We start from the raw sequence: 21243 nt of genomic DNA on the forward strand, positions 1-21243 counted from the left end.
GAAATCCTTAATTTAAAAAAAATATATATTTAGTTGTTAAGAACTGAGGTTGGTCAACAGGTTTAAACAAAAATAAAGTTGAAAAAAAATATGTATTTGATCTACAGCAGTTTAATTTAGTGAATGTTTTTGTCCCAAACCTAAGAATGGGTAGTGTTTTTAGTGCACAAGGGTTAACACCTGAATGCTGTACACCTGCTGATGATCAATTCATCAAGGACTGATCATCAGCAGCACCTGCTGCAGCTCACACAATTAAATCCTATGGAAGCAGTAAGAGGGGATTGAATATACATTGAATATGTTTTCTTTTCTTTTCTGCTTCATATTTGCTAAATAATTTATAGTACTTTGACAAATATGTTGTTGTTTGCCTGAAGTTATATCTGCCTAATTCTAATTCTCTTTTTACACAACAAACATAGAATTAAAAGAGTGGGAACTCTGCTTTTGAACAGGACTGTACATGCCATCACATGGCAGCTATGCCTGCTAAACAGTGACATCCTAAATGTTGGTTCAAGTTTTAACATAAACATAAAAAATCGGAATGCTGAAGAAAAGAAGAATAAACACTAAACAAGAAATTGCTGCTTCAGCAAAGCTCAGTGTCCAGCAGTGAATAGGAGATGTTGTACGCAGCAGCTCAGCGTGGGGCTGCCACAACTGGAGATGTTTCCCAAGTTAAATGGAAGTGAGAAAACTCCTTTTATTGAAAAAAATGTAATGCATAAGAACTGCCTAGCCTGTGAGAAATACCTCTGAAATCATGGGAAGCGTGTTTTTTTTAGTGTACCACCACAGGTCTCTCACTGAAAAGGCACAGCAGACTGAAAGAGCCCACATCAGAGCAGGAAAGTGGTTAGACACCCAGTGAAATGCTCCGCTTTCCCGGCTCATTCACCCCATCGATTTTCTTAATCAAAGGCTAAACTGATTTACAGCCCGGTGCTGTTAGAGAAGGCAGAAACGTATAGGTTCTATGAGCTGAACAGACTTCCTGTGAGCAAGTGCAAGAAGAAAAAGTGGTTTAGAAGAACAATCTTCTTTGGCACGTTTGACTGAAACTTAGCTGGACTTGGGTGAAAACAGAGGAAATCAAAACAGCACTCTGTTGACTGTGACTCTGTGAGCTGCTCAGAAATGGATTGAAATAATGACACTTGCTGCCAGGCACATGTATGTTTCACACTTTATATGTCAGACCATGAAATTGGGCCTTTGAATACGGCTGCTGTTTTCATTCCACAGGGCTGAAAATCAATAGGTGCATTTGTGAGGTATTGGTTTAGTTTACAGGGCTCTTTCTAGCTCTGTATTTTCTCCAGCAAGTGTTTAAAGGCATCTTAACGTCTAATAGTCCTTTGTTAAATTATTTGGATTTAAGATTGTGTTATAAGAACTTACTTACCTGAGGGTGCCACTCTACTGGTATCACCTTTTCCTCTTGAAATCATTGGACTACACAATGCTGCCCACATAATTTGTCGAGCAGAACATGAAATTAACAGTGGCGCAATCCCTCTGGGATTAATACAGTATCTAAAATAAAATAAAAAAATAAATAATCATTCCAGTTTTCAGGTCACAAATTTAACTCCTCCACCTCCTGTTGCTCTCCTTTCAGGTTATATAGAGGAGGCGTGCATCATCCCCTGTCCATCAGACTGTAAACTCAGTGAATGGTCCAACTGGTCACGCTGTAGCAAGTCCTGTGGGAGCGGAGTCAAAGTTCGCTCCAAATGGCTCAGAGAGAAACCTTACAACGGTGGGCGCCCCTGTCCCAAACTGGACCACATAAACCAGGTAGGTACTCTTAAGGAGTCTGTGGTGCTGTGTCCTTTTTGTATCCAACGTATTGAATTATTAATGAATAATAAACTTGAGGCAGCAGAGTTTTCCATTAGCTTCCGCTCATTTTTTGCCGAGCAGCTCCCACATATGCCTGTGTATTCCTTAAAACTTCCATGATTTGCAAAAATGAAACCCTCCCCAGGCCTGTGAGTATCTGCAGATGCAGATTAGGGTTGTGTTGATCCATGCTTGGACATGTGTGTATGTGTGTATTTCCTAATTCAAGTATTTATGCTGGAGGCTTTTCTGCTTATGTCCCCCCTGAATGTTGTGTATTAATCATAGGTTGTGCACTATATGAACAGTTGGCATGTGCTCATTAATCCATCTGTCTTTTTTTATCCACTCCAACGCACCCTGGATGTGACTCATTGCTACAGGCCCAGGTAAGAGCTGCTTTCCTCAGCTGTTTGTACTGTGGTCACAAATGTGAAATGTCACCGATGTCAGCGGGTCGCTGACATCAGTAAACAAGGAAGTAAAGCAGGCCAGAGCTTCTCAAGGGAAGCAGTATAATCTTGTTTGGTCGAGTTAAACCTCAGAAAGCTGAGCCAAAGAGTCATAGGGTATTAGTAACTGACAAACCTGCATGGCTAGGATGTAATATTTATAAAAAATATAGTGCAGGTCACTTTTTGCTTCTTTCTCACCACAGCTGTCAGTGAGATACTCTGATTTGATTTGCAGCTCTAAACATGTATTATGCTGGTGTCCTCAGGTGTATGAGGTGGTGCCATGTCAGAGTGACTGTAATCAGTACGTGTGGGTGGCAGAGCCGTGGAGTGTGTGGAAAGTCAGCAACGTGGATTTGAAAGAGAACTGTGGGGAAGGCGTCCAGACCAGAAAAGTCAGGTATGTGTCAACCCGATAAGCATTGTAAATAAAGACAATACACATCCTCTGTTTCATACACTCAAGAATAATAGATTTTGGTTTATAACATGCCAGAGATGCCTGTCACATAAGGCAACACAGACAAGAGTTAATGTGCACAGACGTTTTGTCTGGCAGACAGCCCACAGTCAGAGCTGGAAATAGTTTCAGTCCTACCTAAAGGTTGTTGCTGAGGGACAACGGATGCAAATTAGGCTACAATTGGCGTGTTTGCTTAATATATTTCATGTACATTCATTAACATGCATTGATTGAAAAATAAAATTGAAATTGTTCTGTTTAGGAAAAACAAAGCACACTGGTCAACAATAGTGTGTTGTGCTATATCTGTATATGTCTGTTGAAAAAGGTGTCCTCCCCCCCCCCCCCCCCCCCCCCCCCCCCCTTTTACAGGGTTAAATAGATTAGAACTTATCAAATAAGGTTAAACTCAGTGCTTCTTGCATGGTCCCACAGGTGCATGCTCAATACCGTAGACGGCCCATCTGAGTCCGTTGAGGACTACCTTTGCGACCCAGAGGAGATGCCCCTGGGGGCCAGGGAGAGCCGGCTGCCCTGCCCGGAGGACTGCGTCCTCAACGACTGGGGTCCCTGGAGCCGCTGCAGCCTGGTGAGAGCTGGAGCATGATCAGAAAGCGGCAGCTCAGCTGTCTGGCCCAGAGTAGATATGGGAACATCGGGCTTCTATGAAGCCCTCTGAGATTTATCTTGACATCTTTTTCTTGTCAGAAATATTTTCTCTGAGGTTTGAGGTTTCAAAGCACAGCCACACCGTATTATTGTGAGCAGTGTGTGAATCTTTGTCAACGGGTTATTTCTTGTCCACCAAGGAGGAATAAAAGAGATATATGAACTGTGTAGCAGGAGAAAAAATGGCTTATATATCACCTATATTACACTGTATTCACTGTGCATTCAGCAGGGAAGGAAGATGATTTATGATAAAAGACCCAGAACTCAGGAGCAGTTTCCCAACTTACATTTGGTTACACAACACCTGCACGTATTTTAGCAGCAAGTCAGTGACTTATGGGGTCCGATATCTAAATTTGCCACTTACGGTTAGCTGCTTTTAGTTGATTTCTGATGTTGATATATAACATACATGTTTTTTTTCACAATAAGCCTTTCCTATTGAACAATAAATGTATTAAATTCATCATCTTGTTAATCAAATGTGTAGTGACACGACACTAAAAACATCAACATACTTGTCCATTTATATGCTCACAAATGCAATGGAATTTGCCATTGCTAATGTCTTGCTTATTAGCCCATAGCCAATAAGGCCAATACCTGCCGATACACGTCTTGTAATGTCTTGTAATGCACCCCTAAAAAATATTCTCCACAGCTGATAAATATCAGTGATGACTATATCTTTTCTATATTTTTAGAATCTGCCCCCACACATCCTGAACTGAAACCTCTTCCATCTCAAGTTGACTTTGCAATTTGAGTCTAGTAAAGAGACAGTAACTGATTTTCATCATGGCACTCACACACACAGTTTTGCAGAAACTTGTAAGCTGTCAGAACATCTTGTTCAGCTCTTCCGCCTCTGACACCTTTGAATTATGGTAAAAAGGTGCTTTAAATGCTCTGGTTTCACCTGCTGTTCTCACAGCAGCACCCTGCCCATTGTTAATCACATCCCATTCTCTCCCAAAGTGCCTGGCGCACTGACTTCCCACAATTCCAATCTCGACATGGAGTCTGCAGTGGCACCAGCAGGGCCTCTCACATGTTTTATTCATGGTGCCAGCGATGGAGATATTCAAACGGCTGTCATTTTCTCCCCCAACTCTCTGCTCTGCAAGCAATGACCACGTACAGTAGAATCTGTTTCAGACATTTAATGCAGGAGAACAATAGAATTCAAGAAAGTTGCTTCCGTTATTTAATTTTTTTGGTGATATACTATGATATCCCCACAGGGAGCAGCAATAAGTGGAAAGGAGGATTATAATTTCTTGAATTATTTATGCGTTTTTAAAGCTCCAGCGTTTAATGGGAAGTCTCTGTTCCAGCCATGTACCAGAACCAACAGTCGAGTCCGGGCGGCATACACCCTTCGATCCCCCGGCGTGGGACGCCAGTGTCCAGACACGATTGACAAGGAGCCGTGCAGCCTGAACCTCAACTGTTTCAACTACTTCTACAACATCACAGGTAAAGCAAAGCTTAAATGCTGCCCACAGGAGTGGCTCAGTCTTCTGTGTGGTCAGGATAATGTGGAGCTGTATGCTTGTTTTCTGGGCTGTTCTTTGCATCAGGTTTCTTACCTGAACATTCACAGATACAAAAACAACCCTTTAAATGGATGTTTTTAAAACACGACTGTGAATAAGACCAGTTTTAACAGGAATCAATAAATCACCATTTATCCCTTTTCACCAGTCTCATGACATTTGTTTCTTTGGTAGGGTCATTTCAGACCTTGCAGGGTTTTGTGTAATAACAATGAAAGTCCGGCTCACAGTTTTTTTGATGGAAGCTTTATATTTCTTTGTTAGCTCCCCTTATAAAAGGTTGATTTTTGTTTGTGTTAGAATCCCTGCAGCTAAAACTAGTAAAGTCTCAGAGATGCCAAGTGCTAGTACAACATTTGGCTGCTGGCCACTGAATGTCTTGCTCGCTGACATGTCTGTGGTGAGGCTTCAGATCGGAAAATTCATTTTTAAATGACTTGAAATTTAAGCTGGCTCACACTTCCCTCTCTAATCCACAGGATATCACACCTCCACATCACATGTCACAGGGGTGACTCTTTCACATTTTATTCTGGAAACATTTTCAATTAAAAAAATAGAGATTGGCACTGTTGTGTGTTCCATTAAGGTTGTTTGTGTTGCTGCTGCCTCACATTCTTTTACCAGCCCACCTACATTCCCTTTTTTTGCTGCACCGTGAGACTTGACATATAATCCCCTACTGCTGGGTTCACAGTGGCATGCAGGCATCCCAGGGTATATGTACATAATATACAAACAGAGATTATTATTGGATAAAGCTCTCTTCTTCCTGCACTGTTTCTTCCCGTCTTTCTCTCCATCTCTTGCTGCCGCTCTTTCTTGTTGCAATCTCACCTATTTTCAGTCCCCAGAGTGCCACAAAGCTCCTCGGCAGAAAGAGACACACAATTCCCCGAGTTGAGCTTGCAAACGAGCACACTGCAGCTAAAAACAGCCACTCATCTTTGTCAGTGGCTGGCACACTTCATGAGTGATACCTCAGCCTTACTGTTGTTGCAGAGGGCCCTTTAAAAAAAAAAAAAAAAAAAAAAAAAAAAAAAAACAATAGCATTCACACTGTGGTTGTTTAAAGGCAGTGGCACCCTCAGTCTGGAATAAAATGTTGTCTTTGCTCTTCACAGAAGTCATTTTTAAGGAGGCAGTGTTCAGAATTTTTCTGGTGCAAACTGAGAAACTTATTTTAAGTCCTTGGTATTTTTATGCCATTGCGTCGGTGACAGGTGAGGCCAGAAGGATTATGTTTTAGGTGCCCATCTATCTGTCTCATGCTTATGAACACAGTAAAAGCATTTAATGGCATTTTGACAACTTGGCACATGCATTTGAATAGACTAAAGCAAAGATACACTTTGACGTGTAAGGTGTTGTGCCTCATCTGCAGCAGGGTTGTTACAGCAAAGAGGCCAAACCAGCCTCCCAGGAAAGCTTTTTATGAAGCATATATCTATGTTTACATACTGTACAGTTTAGAGTCTTGTGCAGAGGTTCTCATCCTTCCTCTTTCTACATCTTTTGTATAAAAACACAACACAAAATCATCTGATCAGTGTGTGTCTCAGTATAAGGCAAATACAATCACAGACAAACAACAACATAACTATTTTCACTGTGATGTTGTTTATGTAGCAAAAATGAAGCCAAAAAGGAAAAAAGAATGATTTAGCTTGTAGCTTGTAACCTTTAGCAGTAGTAGTAGTTGAAGTAATGGTTTCCTGTATGACTTCATCAGTCTCACATTGTGGAGGAATTTTGGTCCATTCTTCATCAACATTAATTCAGTTCATTGAGGTTTTTCAACATTAACTTATTTACAGACCTCTTAAGGTCCTACCACAGTATTTTACTTGGATTGAGGTCTGGTCTTGGACTAGACCATCCGAAACCTCGGTCATATAATGTAGATTAGCTGCTGAGCTTTGGATCATTGTTCTGTTGTATGACCTAATTTCCACCAAGCTTTAACAGACAGATGGACTCACATTAGTCTCTAGAACAGGAGTTCATGGTCCACTCAATGACTGCACGGGGTCCAGATCCTGTGCCTGTAAAACAAGCACAAATCATCATCCCTCCACCACCGTGCTTGCCTCAGTCCTCCTTCCATGTGCTTTTCAGACAGAAAAGTCTAGGTTAGTTTGAAGGTAACCCTTCAAACAAACTTGTCCACACCTCTTTTTTTTGGCTTTATTTTTGCTAAATACATGATAGCTTAAGTAACCAGTCTGAGACTGTACTCCAATAGATGAGGTGGAGAATTGTTCAAGATCTAAGATCATGTTCACCTCTTTGCAACAGTAAGGTCCATGTGACACAGACACAGGAAATTACTTCTCAGTGCACTGTCCCATCTCAAACTGATGAACAGATTACATTTCAGGAGCCAAAGGTCACTGTGATAATATATACAAAGTGGAAGAGGTGAAATTTACTACGGCATTGTAGCATTAAAACAAGCACTACATGATCCTGATTGGTGGTTGGCAGTAATTCAAGCTTAAGAGAAGAAGCGGAGATCAGAACATGCAGCTCAATACTAGTAAAAGGATACTAATGGCATCCAGATTTATATGATTTAAGTGAGCTGCTGGAAACCTTGCATGACCTTTCTACAGACAAAGTACTCATCTGTTATTGACAGTGACCTTCAGAGGCTTTAAAAGGTCTGACTCCAACAAACTAAACACAGATTTTAGGCAGTAACAGGAGAAATACACAACATTACAAAGGTAATGAGCTGAAGTCAAACTTACAGTAAGGCAAATAAAAGGCCCGCCGCTATTCTGCTGAGTCATCGAGAAGCCTAAAGGAGTTCATTTGTATGCATAGCATGTATATGATCTATATACATACAGTGCTCTGATTGCTTGAGAATTGTATGGTGTCAGCAATATAACTGGTAATTAATTTGAACTGTGTCAATACACCAAATCAGAAATCTTAAAATTAATTGATATTTCCTATAGAGCCGCAGTCCTTTTTGCTTCAACAAACTGTACACACAGTATATAAAACCAAGCAACCTTTAAAGTAACATGAGGAAACATGCAGTGGTTTGTTCACCCTGTCTTTTCACTGCTTGTGATTTATTCATACTGAAGTCTAAAGACTGTGTGACAGCCGAAGCATTTGAACAGCGTCTCCTCATGTTTTGTCCCGCCACATCATCCTGCTACATCTGATCCAAGTACAGAGGCAGAGTAAAATGTTTCCGCTCCTGCTTCCATCACTAAATGATGACTTCCCCTCACCTGCCTTACAGCTCTTCTTGCACTGAGGGTGGTAAAATCAACACCCTGGTAAACATTTTGTATGTGTGGTAAAGTTGTGTGTTGGCAGGTGATGTGTTGGGTGAATGCTAGGATTAACTAGAACTAGAAATATATATTATATATATATATGTGTGTATTACATTATATACCATTCTTTCACAGACTTCATGGTGAATCCACAGAATGTATGTAATCATGGACAGATGTCTGTCATGCAAAGGTTTCTGAAGAACCATTTTAAGGAAAAGTTGACAAGTTCTTCAGTCATGTTTGACATCTGAGTAGAAATGAATTTGATGTTTTTTGTAAAATGTTTTCAAAATCCTGCTGTTAAAAATGAAAAAAAACATATGGGCAATACTAAGTAGGCCCCTTCTGCTTCCATAAGATTCAAGGTGAGCTGCATCAGGTGCTGCTGATCATCAGTTCTTGATGAACAGCAGGTGCACATAGAAGCAGGACTGAGGTTCACTAAACTGCATCTGAACAAAGAACAACACTTGTGGAACAATGTCCTATGGACACATGAGACCAGAGAGGAGTTGTTTGGTTAATGTTCAGCACCATGTCTGCTGAAAACCAAACACATGTCAGCAGAAACACCTCATACAGTATTCTATGCAATGTGAGGCCATCTTTCAGACAGTTTGAGCTTGGTGGAAATTAAAGGTGTGGGCAGAGTCAGTTGGTTTACACAACTGTAAATTTCTTTCTGAATTTTACTTTTGAAAGGTGTTTTTGTTTAGACAAAAATACTGGAAAAAAGACTGGAAAATAACTAAAGCCAGCTTCTGGGGTTATTTATAGTGATGAGCCCACACATGATTATCAACTACTGAAACACCACAGCTCCCTCCAGCTGTTTCAGTGGAACAAAGTCAACCCGTGATGCTCAGAAATAAAACGAATGTGGTGTTACCGTGCATCATTATGTGACCCGTATGAAGTCGGAGGATTTGTCTGTGTCATTAGTAATTTCGGCCTGACACCCATGGGCCTCTGTGATGTTGATCAATTTGGTCTTTGTGATAACATTGCCATGTTTGTGCACATCCAAAAATAAAAGTGTGGATATACTTTGTGTCTCTTCAGACTGGAGTACTTGTCAGCTAAGTCCTAACGCCGTGTGTGGGAGTGGCATCAAGACTCGGATGCTGGACTGCGTTCGCAGTGACGGCAAATCTGTTGATATTAAATTCTGTGAGGAGGTGAGACCTTTTTCTACCTACATTGTAGTTTCTTTTGACTTTCAGTAGTTTTCCTTTGACAGTCTAATTTTTCTTTATGACATAATCACATCACTCATTAAAGTAGATTATTGTGCCCTTTCGGTACTATTAGGCCCACAGCAACATGAAATATTCAGAAGTATTCCCATGCAGAGATTGTTGTCATGGCTTCAGGCTGAGTGTTTTATTCATTCATAATATGTCTTGGCTCCGTGTAATTGTAGCCGGCAGGCTACGGCAGAGCCGTCCCCACAGCTATTTAACCCTTGGCCCACTTTATCATCTGGCTCATTCACAAAAACACATTGTGTCAGAAAAGCTTTCACAGCCTAGCTCTGCCGGCCTGATGCTGCCGAGCAGTCTGCCCTTTTGCAGAAACAAAGGCTTCTGGGAATTGCAGTGCTTAGGGTTCAAGCTGCTGTCTGGCAGTGACAGATTGGGTTTGCTGCACTCACCTGTGATGTGAATGATTTGATGAGCGTATCATCGTTCTGAACATGTGTTCTGCAGCTGAATTTGGAGAAGAAGTGGCAGATGAACATCTCCTGCGTGGTCGAGTGTCCCGTCAACTGTCAGCTGTCGGAGTGGTCGTCCTGGTCAGAGTGTTCACAGACCTGTGGACTAGAAGGTAAGAGCCCTGACATGATGCCATCCAGCAATTAGTCAAATCCAAAATCTTAAACCTGACTGATCACGAACAAGAATCCAGCCAAACTGAGCTACCTCACTTCACTGTCTTGATGGCAAACAGTCAATCGCATTACACTTGAATTTGCAACAGGCAGCGAGGATTTATTTCTAATGGGGTTAGTCTTCCCTCAGTCATCTGCTGTTGTTCTTGTCATTGCATTTTGTGAAGCCAGTCATTGCTACAACCCAAAGAAGCATATTGTACATTCTAGAGAAGATCCCAAACATGCCAAATATGTGTATAAACAACAAAGGAAAATCAATGACCAGTGTTAAAAGGCTGTAGATGCACTTTGCAGGCCCTAGTGTTAAATTTGTGATCGTGAAGTAGCTTGCTCCGAGGGTGCCTGCATACATTATGCTTTAAAAAGCACATATAGTGTAGTCATTTTTGTATTTTAGAAGACATCAACAGTTTTCGGTGCATGTGAATAAGTGGAGTTAAAACATGCATGCTCAGCAAAGTCCTGTATCTAACACTTCCTGCTCCCACTGGAGGCATTTGACCAGAAAAACTCACAAAAAGCAAACCAGAGGAAGTGTTTATTTAGGAGAAATCTATTGTGTTAGAGTCATGCCAAATGACCGGTAAAAATGTTGTCCTCTGTTGTCCGGTTCTTGTTCCGGTAGTTCAAACAATTGATTCTGTCCCATTACTGTGCATCTTCCTGTTCCTCGGGGCTGTGGGAGTGCTTTGAAGAAGAGGAGCTACTGCAGTGGTTGGTAAATCACAAGGAATACGATAAAAGTTTAAAGAAGGCTAAAAGAGCGAGAGGGGACCTTATTTGATGTGTGTGTATGTGTGTGTGTGGGTGGTTCTCTAGTTGGAATAGGATATGAGGTGGTAGTAGTACAGTTGGTGTGTGAGTGAGTGGGAAGGCTGGTTTGTGTTTTATGTGTTGAAAGGTGTTGTAGGTTGGCAAAGGTGTATTTTGAGGTGAGCTGATATGTGAAAATGAAAGTGGGATATGCAACAAATGGAGGGTTGTGAAAATTGAAGGAGTAGGCGGCTTTAAACACGTAGTCTGTAGTTTGAAATGTGTGTGAAGGCCACTCTCTGAGCTAATTCACAGCATCAATTCTGTATTTGAATCAAATGGTCTAGAGGGTCTGTCACGCATTGATATAAGAGACTGTGCTGATTGATGTGGAATAAATGCCTCTACTCACCAAGAACTAATCAAGATGTCAGAATAAAAGTGCAGAATTTTAGTCCATTTAGAAAAATCCTGCTCTGTTAAGTGGAGTGCTGCTACTGCACAGTAAGAGTAATCTAGTGTGTTTAAAACAAACATGCACACCCATCCATTTAAAACGAGTTGTTTACAAAAGAAATGGATGCCTGCTGTGCTGTAATACACAATGGTCCCTGAACATCCAAGATTGTATTGTTTCATCAAGAAAGCAAAAGCTCAAAAAAGATAAACAACAATCCCACTGATGTTTGTCTTCCATCATGCTAGTACAAATCTGAGTGTCAGTATTGGGATGAACATGAGTGAAACTTAAAGGGACATTGCATGTTTTGCTTGTGGCCTGCAGTTCTGTTTATCCATCCAAGGGAAAACCTTAGTGGAATTGTCTCTCCAGGAACTGTTTTCCTCTGAGCTACACTCAGATACACTTACAACTTGAGGCTGCAGACTATGGTCACCAGTGCTATCAATAAGAGGCACAAAGCAGACAGTGTTGCTCTTTCTCAGCCCATCCTCCCCAGGAAAGTGTAATATAAAGTCAATATTTCAGTCTATAAAAATGGAACATGTTCGTTTCTCTGGCCACAGGTGCAATGGTCACAGCAAAGAAAATTCCTGGTTCAAATTACAGACCACTTCTACCTCCACTCACCTGTGTAATAACTGTAAATACGTTAACTGTTTTTGATTCTATTGTATTCTATATTTTATTGGTAGTTTATTTTATCATGTATATATCTTTTCTTAATTTATCCTTTGCTGTCTGTATCTGCTGTTGCAGAAATGCAATTTCCCCATTGTGGGACTAATAAAGGTTTCTTAATCTTAATCTTAATCTTAAATGTGGAAGGGAGCTTGCATGTTCTTCCTGTGCTGTAGCTGTGAGTGTGAGTGGTTGTTATTCTGTCAGCCCTGCTATAGACCAGTGACCCGTGCACGTGTACCCTGCCTCTCGCCCACTGACAGCTGGGATAGGCTCCAGCCCCCCTGCCCTGTAGTACACAACAAAGCAGGTTAAGAAACTGCATGGATAATATACACATATTTGGCATTTTTAGTAACTAGAATACATTTCTATATTAGTATATTATACTAATATTGTATGTATTGTTGTTCCATTATGTTTGTATAGTTAACAGCCTTGTTTCCTGTTGCACATTTAAGAACATAAACACATCTATAACACATCTGAACTAGCTAAGAACCACATCTTCTTGTCTTTGGGGGTCATACAGAATTTCCATAAAGTCCAAAAACAGAAGAGTGGGGCTGGGTGGAGGATCACTCCACCCAGGGCTTCATCCAGGACCCCAGTTAAAATCTCATGCAGAGTCATTTTACATCTCACTTTCTCTTTGTCCTGTTGCTTTCACTATTTTTTTAAGGTTAGGGAGGAGATCAGCAAAGTCCTGTCTCATGGTGTCAATTCCTGCTGCTTAAGCACTTTAGGTTTTAAACTACTCTTCAGTTTGAAAACTGATGCGATGGTGCAACAATAGAATGAGATCATAGACCCAGACCCTGGACACGATGGGACTGAGACCACTTTAGCTTAGAGGGAAGCATGCATCTACCTATGACAACTAATACTAATGCTTGTGTGACTGTTCATAAACATTAATGGTGTCCTCCTCAATTGATATCAATTGATATCAATTGATATCAATTGATATCAATTGATATCTCCAAGACTATTTATTTGGATAGGAAAAATATTTTACAATAGAAACATATTTTTGGTTAAAATGGAAAAAATAAAATTTGATTTTGGTGGTAAATGTACATTTATTGAAAATAAAGTAAAACTACAAAAGTTCAAGTAGGACGTACAGTGTAGAATATTTCTATGTAAAATACATGGCTGTTCCTTCATGATGTTATTTCCGTGTGTTTTTCTGCAGGTAAGATGTGGCGGCAACGGTCAGTTGTTCAGGCCTCTCAGGGCGACGGCCGCCCGTGCCCCTCTCAGATGGAGCAGTGGAAGCCATGCCCTGTCCGACCCTGCTATCGCTGGCAGTACAGCTCCTGGTCTGAATGTCGGGTGGAGGTATGTCAATACATCAGAGCATTAACCCATAATCAAGGGACATTAAATATTTATTGACTGTCAGCTACAAGAAAAGCGTCTTTGACAGGTACCTGGCTTAGCCAAGATCAATACGCACAACAGTTTGATCCAAAAAGTGGATTTTGGGAGGCAGGAACCCTTCCTCAGCACCCACCATAAAAATAATGCAGTCCTTAGTATTGATAAACAACCTCGTTAAATCCCTGCTCATACAGTTACTTTGAGAGATGGACAGTGAAAATCAATCTAATGTATCTTTAATGCTGATACATTACTGTAAGCCAATGCCTTTGCCAAGAAGTTTGGCAGCCTGTATACTTCAGTTTTTGCATTGTGTGCCACCAGGCCACATATAAAAGACATCAACTGCTGCTTTACGGACACAGGGGAGGCTTGGTGGGGAGAAACAGACCTCACCTCAATTAAATCGATCTATAATTAGATGCTATACATATTCTTGCAGAAATGTATGTTTATGTAGAAATTATTTAGATTCTCATCTATGTCAACTGATCTTTACAAAGAGGAGCTGCAGCCTGATTTCATTCTCTACACTGCACAGATGGATTTTTCCAATAAAATGTGATTATTCTGTTACTCTCCCAAATTAAAATAATCAGAAAATAACATCAGAAAATGATCAGTTGATTTTAGCTTGAACTGTTTTTTAATAATTATTTAATAATGGTAATGTTGCAGCACCAGCAATCCAAAGGAAAGAATTTGAACATGATTTAAGGCTGTCACATCGACAATCAAAATTCAGCTTACTGGTATTAACAGTCTCTTTTATCTTGGTAACTCCACGCCCCTTCCTTTTTTGTGATGTTCCCCGTCCTGTCAGAGTGTGGTGTGTGGACATGGTACACGCTACAGGAACCTGTCCTGCTTCGTGTCTGATGGCTCCAGTGACGGTGAGGGCAGCCTGGTGGACGAGGAGCTGTGCAGCAGCCTGGAGCTGGCCGTGGACGGAGACAAGCAGATCAGACTGAAGGAGGCATGCACGCTTCCATGTCCAGGTAATGATGCTGTCTATGCTTGTCTGTCATAGAGGAGGGAAACATATCTTATTCTGTCCCCATCACCGCACGATGGACACATCAGGCTGATTTATATCACAACACCATTATGCGTTGTATTATGACTTATGCTTTATGCGGATATACTAAACTGTAACTAAACTGCTGCACTACAGATCGTTTTTTTTTTACTTCACACTGAGTGACACTGGAAAATTGTGAAAACACTAGCAGCAGTTAGAGGACAGTCCTGCATGAGCCTCCCACCTGCAGACATTGTTAGTTTGCTGAAGAGCTGGGTCCGGCCAGAGGCACCCCTGTCAGGAGCTGTTTTCTGTTTTATATGGTGTACACACAGTCTGTCTGGACCACCTGCTCTTGCAGACAGGCAAATGAAAGCAATGACCCCTACAATTCCATTGATTCCATTTGTATAGCAAAGAAGCAAAGTGATTAAAACACACACATATACAGACAGTATATGTGTAACAGTATGAAAGGAGGCAATCAATAATCTGTGTGGGTGAGATAACAAAAACCCTAAGGGCTTAAAAAAGGCAAGATTCCTAGTGAAGATACAACCACACTGAAACCATCTGCTGCATAGTGTAGATTATGCAATATTGCACCTCATGTATGAATGGAAATGCAATTAAAAGATCAACAGTATTTATCAGTGCTGATTATGAGCACAGCTCATGTGAGATGGCATGGCACAAGGCAAGTGATATGTTGCATTTAATGCAAAGGTACTTGAATGTGATTTATAACTGGTAAGCTGTAAATTAAGGGGGAAGGAGCCTTAAATATGCTACTGTCTATACAGTATAAGTGCACCAAGAGGCCTACATCTGAGCTTTCAGCACCATGATCCATTCTCTTGGTGATGATGGTATCACATAGTTGTTAGCCACATTATCTACAACTTCAGTCTCCACCACTGGTCTGAGTTAGTCTACAAATCTGAGAAACATTCACAGTAAGATCCGGCTCATTCTGACCTACTTTCTACATACTTCAAACAGTATTTTTCACATGAACCAAAGAGTCAGATGGCTTCATCCGATTACGCTGGTTTAAATTTCTTAAATCTAAACACCATCAAATATAGTGGTACAGAAGCAAACTCATCTCAGACAACTCTAAATATACAAGAATCACATTTTCCCTGTCAGCCGTTGTGCCTTCAGGTCAGGGTCCCTTAAAGGGTTCCCTCCATTTACTAATAGTTACAGTAAAGTTCCTCTCCACTTCACGTGTTCGCTGCCTGTGTGCCCGGACACACAGCGCACATCCAAAATATGCACGCACACACTCACTCACAAACACACACACACACACAACCATAGAGATGGCATTGTAATGAGTATATTTATAAATGTAGATACTTTGGTTTTAGTAGTATTACAGTTACTGCAATATCCATTTTAAAAGATGAAGGCAAATAGTATAGACACTATAACTGGCCCTTTGTTGTCTTTATGGGAAAATACCCACCACTGCCTTAGACTTATTCTAATATGGTTCGCGTTCCATCTGTGACGTCATCAGCATATTATTGCTGAGATGTTTAATGCCACTTCCTGTTTTTCATCCACTCATACTGTTGATGACTAAGGTTCCTAGCGTTGATATGGACAGTATACCCTAATCAGTGCCCATGAGTGTTCCAATATCTCAGACATAGAAATCTATTAATCCAAGTGGGCACCAAAAACGAATATAAATATTTCTGTTCCTGATCCTTTACGTAACAAGAACAGGGTGATGGATGTGTTTTATTGTGACCTGTGATGTTTTTAGTTAAATAATAATTTTGTTATTGACCTTGGAAATGACAATTGACTACCTTATTAGGTATTAAGCTTATTAGCTGCAGCAGCTTATGTGACAGCACACTGTTTAATCCGTGTGTCTTTTTTTGTGATTTGGAAAAAAAAACAAAAAAACACCTCGCTCTAAATTCCCCCTGTTTAGCTTCACTCTATGGTGACATCTAAAACCTCCACAGACCTGCTGTGCCGGCTTACAGCTGATTGGTGATTGGACAGTCACTGTTGTATGACTTTTAAAGCCTGTGTGATATTTGTATCATATTTGTAATAGTCTGTCAAGCAGACCAAGACAAGGCATCCCTGAAATAAAGACTCCTGTTGGAGGATGCTTCCACCCACCCAAAGCGTGTTAGTGTGCCATGTGTGCACACATTTTCAGCATGGGTAGCCTCAGTGGGGAACAACCCCACAAACCTGGCAGAGTCCACCCGTAGCCGACCTGCACAGGATGACCTTTTTATCTCGGTGAGTGATTAGGTTTTTATGCTGTGCTGGACATCTGTTGTGGTTTCCATGATATGTGACCATGGAGTATACCTTGCACTTTACAGATGCATGGTAATAGTTTTTACTGCTGTATTTTACATTTTTTTATTATTTGATTATCCAAATTCATCTATTATGGTCCATAGGCCACTGGCACATTGGTCTTTATCAAAATGGCTCATTGAATATTAGGGGGGGGTCTCTGTGCTCCCTGAGGTTGTTTTCTCTTTCCTCTTCCTCATAAATAGCACAGTGGTCTGCAGATTTAGTAGTAATGTTTTATGTGATTGTATTGTGCTGCTCAAAGCAGACGATGTGCAGAGGAATTGGACATAAGTAAAAGGAAGAGGCTGCCACATCGGAGAGTCACACACTGCTAGCCAACAAGGAGAGCGCGACAGAATGTAACATTACAATAAAGCTTTAGGCACCAGATGGACAGAGAAGCACTGGATACAAACCTCATGATGCCAGAAAAACAACAACAGGAAAAGACAGCAATGTTCCTGTGTGAGAACACACACATTACATACACACTGCCCACCTTTGTTTGCAATTTAATTACTGGCTCGGTCATAATTGAATTGCAGTACCCTACCTATAAACAAAAACTATATGTCACAGATTTTGTAGGAAAATCAGGTGAAGAAATATCAGCCCATCTTAATATCAGTGTTTATGATCACACAGTTGTGGGTCCTTTTCCTGCAGCAATAACAGCCTTTTATTTGAAAGAAACAGAAAAGATAAGTGTGTCTACTTTTATTTAGCAATACAAAGAATAAGACAAAATAGCCTGTTGACCACATTGATGGACAGGTGATGTCTCAGAACTGCTGTGTGCAAAAATATGTTAGGACCAAGGATGTCATCCTCCTCTGGAAAAAAAAATCTCACAGATGGGATTAACACTTCAAAGGTCGGTGTGATGAGTTGTTGTCAGGTTTTGTGACAGAGTCTTGTCAGCCACCGGGTTTGATGTAGCTTTGCGGCGTACAGCAGAGCAGACAGGCAGACAGGTGAGCTGGACTGTGTCCATCAGGTTTGCAGCTCCAACACACCTCACCGCCCCTCCTACAAACACGGCTCCTCATATTCTGAAGCGGGCTTCGCTCATTGAGAGGTGAGCACTCCTTTTTCGGTAAATAGGGCAAAGCTAACATTTCTATAAGAGATGATGGAGAACTGAACCTTTAATTTATGATTCAGCCTGATAAGAGATGTGTTTTTTCACATAGTGCAGCTTAAATATAAATCTGTTATTTTGAGAGTCAGCAGTCCCTGAAGGAGGGGATTATTGTTCCCGCTTCTGCCAAAAGACAACATACAAAAGTGGTGCTCATTTCCAAAGTGTTATGAGTCTATTTCTGCTCATCATTGATCATTCATCATCCAAAAAAAAGAAAGAAAAATGTTATCTTTTTTTAAAACACATGACTCATTTAAAAGCACTGCAGTTTGAATTTTATAGTTTAAGAGTATGTGCAGCATATGCTTTCTCATTTTGGGGAAAAAAAAGCTCATCAGAAGGGCCGCCAGTCCATGAGAAGAAAATCAGTGCCCTAGATAACAAGCCAGTCCAACCCCTTTTGCCAAACGGTAGGAGCAGTAAAGTATCAAACAGCCATCAAACGCACAGGCTGTTTTCTGTGCAGGGAGGTACTGTAGTGTGATTTGGGAGGAAATCCAAAGGCTGTTTGTGTACAGCACGGGGAATTCTAGCAGGTTACATGGTGCACACACAAACACACACAGTCATGCACTGCCACCCTTGACCCGTGTTCAATTTCCCCTGTTGCTTGATGAGCTGCGGTTGTCAGCTGTGATCACAACCAAGCCGCTCTGGATCTCCAACCTTCCTCCTCCTCTTCCTCTTCAAAGCACCTCAGCTATCCTGCTACAATATGTAAATACATCTCACCCAGATAAAACTGTTCTCATCCATAGATAAAGAGGTAAAAACATTTCTGCCAAAGTTTGGTTTTCTCTGCAGACACCCACACTCAAGCTGCAATGCAGATATTTTTGCAGAGCTTAAACACTCAATCAGTGAGTAAGGTTTCATAAAACAGATCACACACTGGAGTAAATCTAGATGTAGATCCAGTAAAGACTGGCAGGTCGTTGTCACCTTTTCAGTCTTAAACTAAGAAACGGAACACAACTAGGAGGACCAGCCTGCATCCAGCAGTACTTTACAGGTCATGTGGTTGTTCATTTCAAGAAAAAAGGAGAAGGAAATGTGATGTCACAGGGGGTGAGTTTTATTTACATTTTGTTATATCAGACTTTGAGTGTTACAAAAATGTAACAGTTTTTATGTCTTTATTATTATTACTAATTATTTATTATTATTATTATTAAGTATTAACATTTATCCAATAAGAGTGTCTGTTCCATGTCGTAAGGTTTAAAACCCCTCATTGCATTGAACAGATCATCAGGTACTTATTAACATATTACACATGGTTCTTATCATATCTTACACAATCACAACATATAATAAGCAAAACTACATATATATATATATATATATATATATATATATATATATATATATATATATATATATATATATATATATATATATATATATATATATATATATATATATATATATATATATATATATATATATATATATATATATATATATATATATATATAGGGGCCATGCTCTCACTTCGACTATTGTAACACCCCACTAACGGGCCTCCTGGTTTACCCTATAAAGCTGCTCTAAATGGTCCAGAATGCAAATGTGTGTCTGATTGCTGTGGTTGTTCTGAGGTACTGTATATCTGACAGCACCTCAGAACTACCATTTTTTTACAATATCTGAAAATATGGTATAATATACCATATTTGTCTTCTTTGCTGCAGGTGAATGCTACCTGATGGAGTGGTCTGAGTGGGGCTCATGCGTTAGCATCTGCGTAAAGGGGGCCGGTGTCGACTTTGGATCGGTTCAGGTCCGCTCGCGAGCTGTGTTGGCCCAGGAACCTGAAAACTTGCAGCTGTGTCCTGACCAGGCCTGGGAGTCTCAGCCCTGCACCGGTGAGAACACTGCAAAAACATGACAGCTGCAACCTCTCCCAGCCAGAAGGTTGGACAAATTAACAGAAGCAAACATTCAGGGCATACAAATCAGCTTGCCGCAGTCCAGTATTTAATCCTTTTTCTTATCAATATATTCCTAATGTGAACAACAGTAAGGAACTGAAGCATGCTGCGGGTTGTATTTCAGATAGTGAAGCACTTGCCAATGCATCAGGGGGAAAACACAGAAAGACACTTACATTTAGCAGCACGCCTGCAGGCTATATGATCTTCCACCTCTCTGACCATGTCTGTTTGGAGTGTCAGAGGAAACTGGAACACTAAAAGAAACCCAGTAATCCAGCCAAAGACATTCATCACTGGCCTGTTTTGGTACTCTGACTGACTGAGAAAAACAAAATGTTAACTAGTACCATCACTATATTTATCCCTCTGCACACTGGGTCAATTGCTGTTCTCCCAGATGGGCTTTCTTGAGTCAGAATTCCTAATGATAGGAACACCCACACTTATTTACTGCTGTGATCTCTGCTGCTCCCCAGGCGACTTAATCACCCATTAGGAGCAGCGTGGGATGTAAATCACCACCACCAAACCTCGGCACATACAGTAGCCATAGGCTCAGTGTGGTGGAGCGGATCTATCCTTGCCGCCTATCCCTTTTCCTTCCCCTTCCACTTATCCACATCTCCCTCCCTGGCTACTGTATAGTACACATCACCACAGCCTTCACCAGTCTGACCTGGTTTTACAGCATCACTTAAGGCACAGGGGAGGGAGGGGTGGTGTCAGGCTTATCTGAAAAAAATAAAAGCAAAGCTGAGTCTCAGTTGCACACTTGATGCCACTTAAAAACCTTCTACCAATATCTGTGAATGTAAATTTACACCACATGCCCATACACAGGTAGGTAGGCATCTTAAAAGTAATTACAGTACCGGTAATTAAATTGTGACTACAGGTGTGAGCTCCTGAGTTTTTTTATTAGCAATAGGTTTTTTCTTTGGCCACTATAAAAAATGACTTTATTATATCTCTCACAAGTTTATGTCCAACAAATGTTTTAACATTTATTGTTTCTGATGGACGGCCTCTCTATGTAATCTGATTCAGGACACAAGTGGTACTATTAAAAGACAAATCTTTTCTTCTTTCTTTTCAGGGGTTTTAACTGCAGAATGGAAATTGAATGAGTTCAAGAAAGGCAGGTTTTCTCCCAGGAGATGGGAGAATTAACTGGCAGAGGCTGCAGTGTGTATGAATCCAATGACTTGATGAAAATAAGAAAGAATCTCTCTTAGAGCCATTTTAGTTTGTTTTTCAGAATGTTGAGGATGTGTGTAGGTTATGTGAGGAAAGTGTAGATGGCCTACTCTGAATGCCACATG

At 40.7% G+C, this 21243-nt stretch overlaps 1 protein-coding gene across 1 annotated transcript in view; it reads left to right on the top strand.

The window, feature by feature from the left end:
- The window catches only part of thsd7ab (thrombospondin, type I, domain containing 7Ab), a 127761-nt gene that overhangs the window by 100041 nt on the left and 6477 nt on the right, over positions 1–21243 (top strand). The window contains exons 17-26 of the mRNA XM_028425480.1: positions 1628–1806; positions 2235–2240; positions 2573–2706; positions 3205–3358; positions 4779–4920; positions 9365–9480; positions 10012–10129; positions 13289–13434; positions 14300–14474; positions 19679–19852. Of these exons, the coding sequence (XP_028281281.1) occupies positions 1628–1806; positions 2235–2240; positions 2573–2706; positions 3205–3358; positions 4779–4920; positions 9365–9480; positions 10012–10129; positions 13289–13434; positions 14300–14474; positions 19679–19852 (1344 nt within the window). The remainder of the gene's footprint in view (positions 1–1627; positions 1807–2234; positions 2241–2572; positions 2707–3204; positions 3359–4778; positions 4921–9364; positions 9481–10011; positions 10130–13288; positions 13435–14299; positions 14475–19678; positions 19853–21243) is intronic.

Source organism: Parambassis ranga, chromosome 16 (genome assembly GCF_900634625.1).
Source record: "Parambassis ranga chromosome 16, fParRan2.1, whole genome shotgun sequence".
Taxonomy (NCBI): Eukaryota; Metazoa; Chordata; class Actinopteri; family Ambassidae; genus Parambassis; species Parambassis ranga.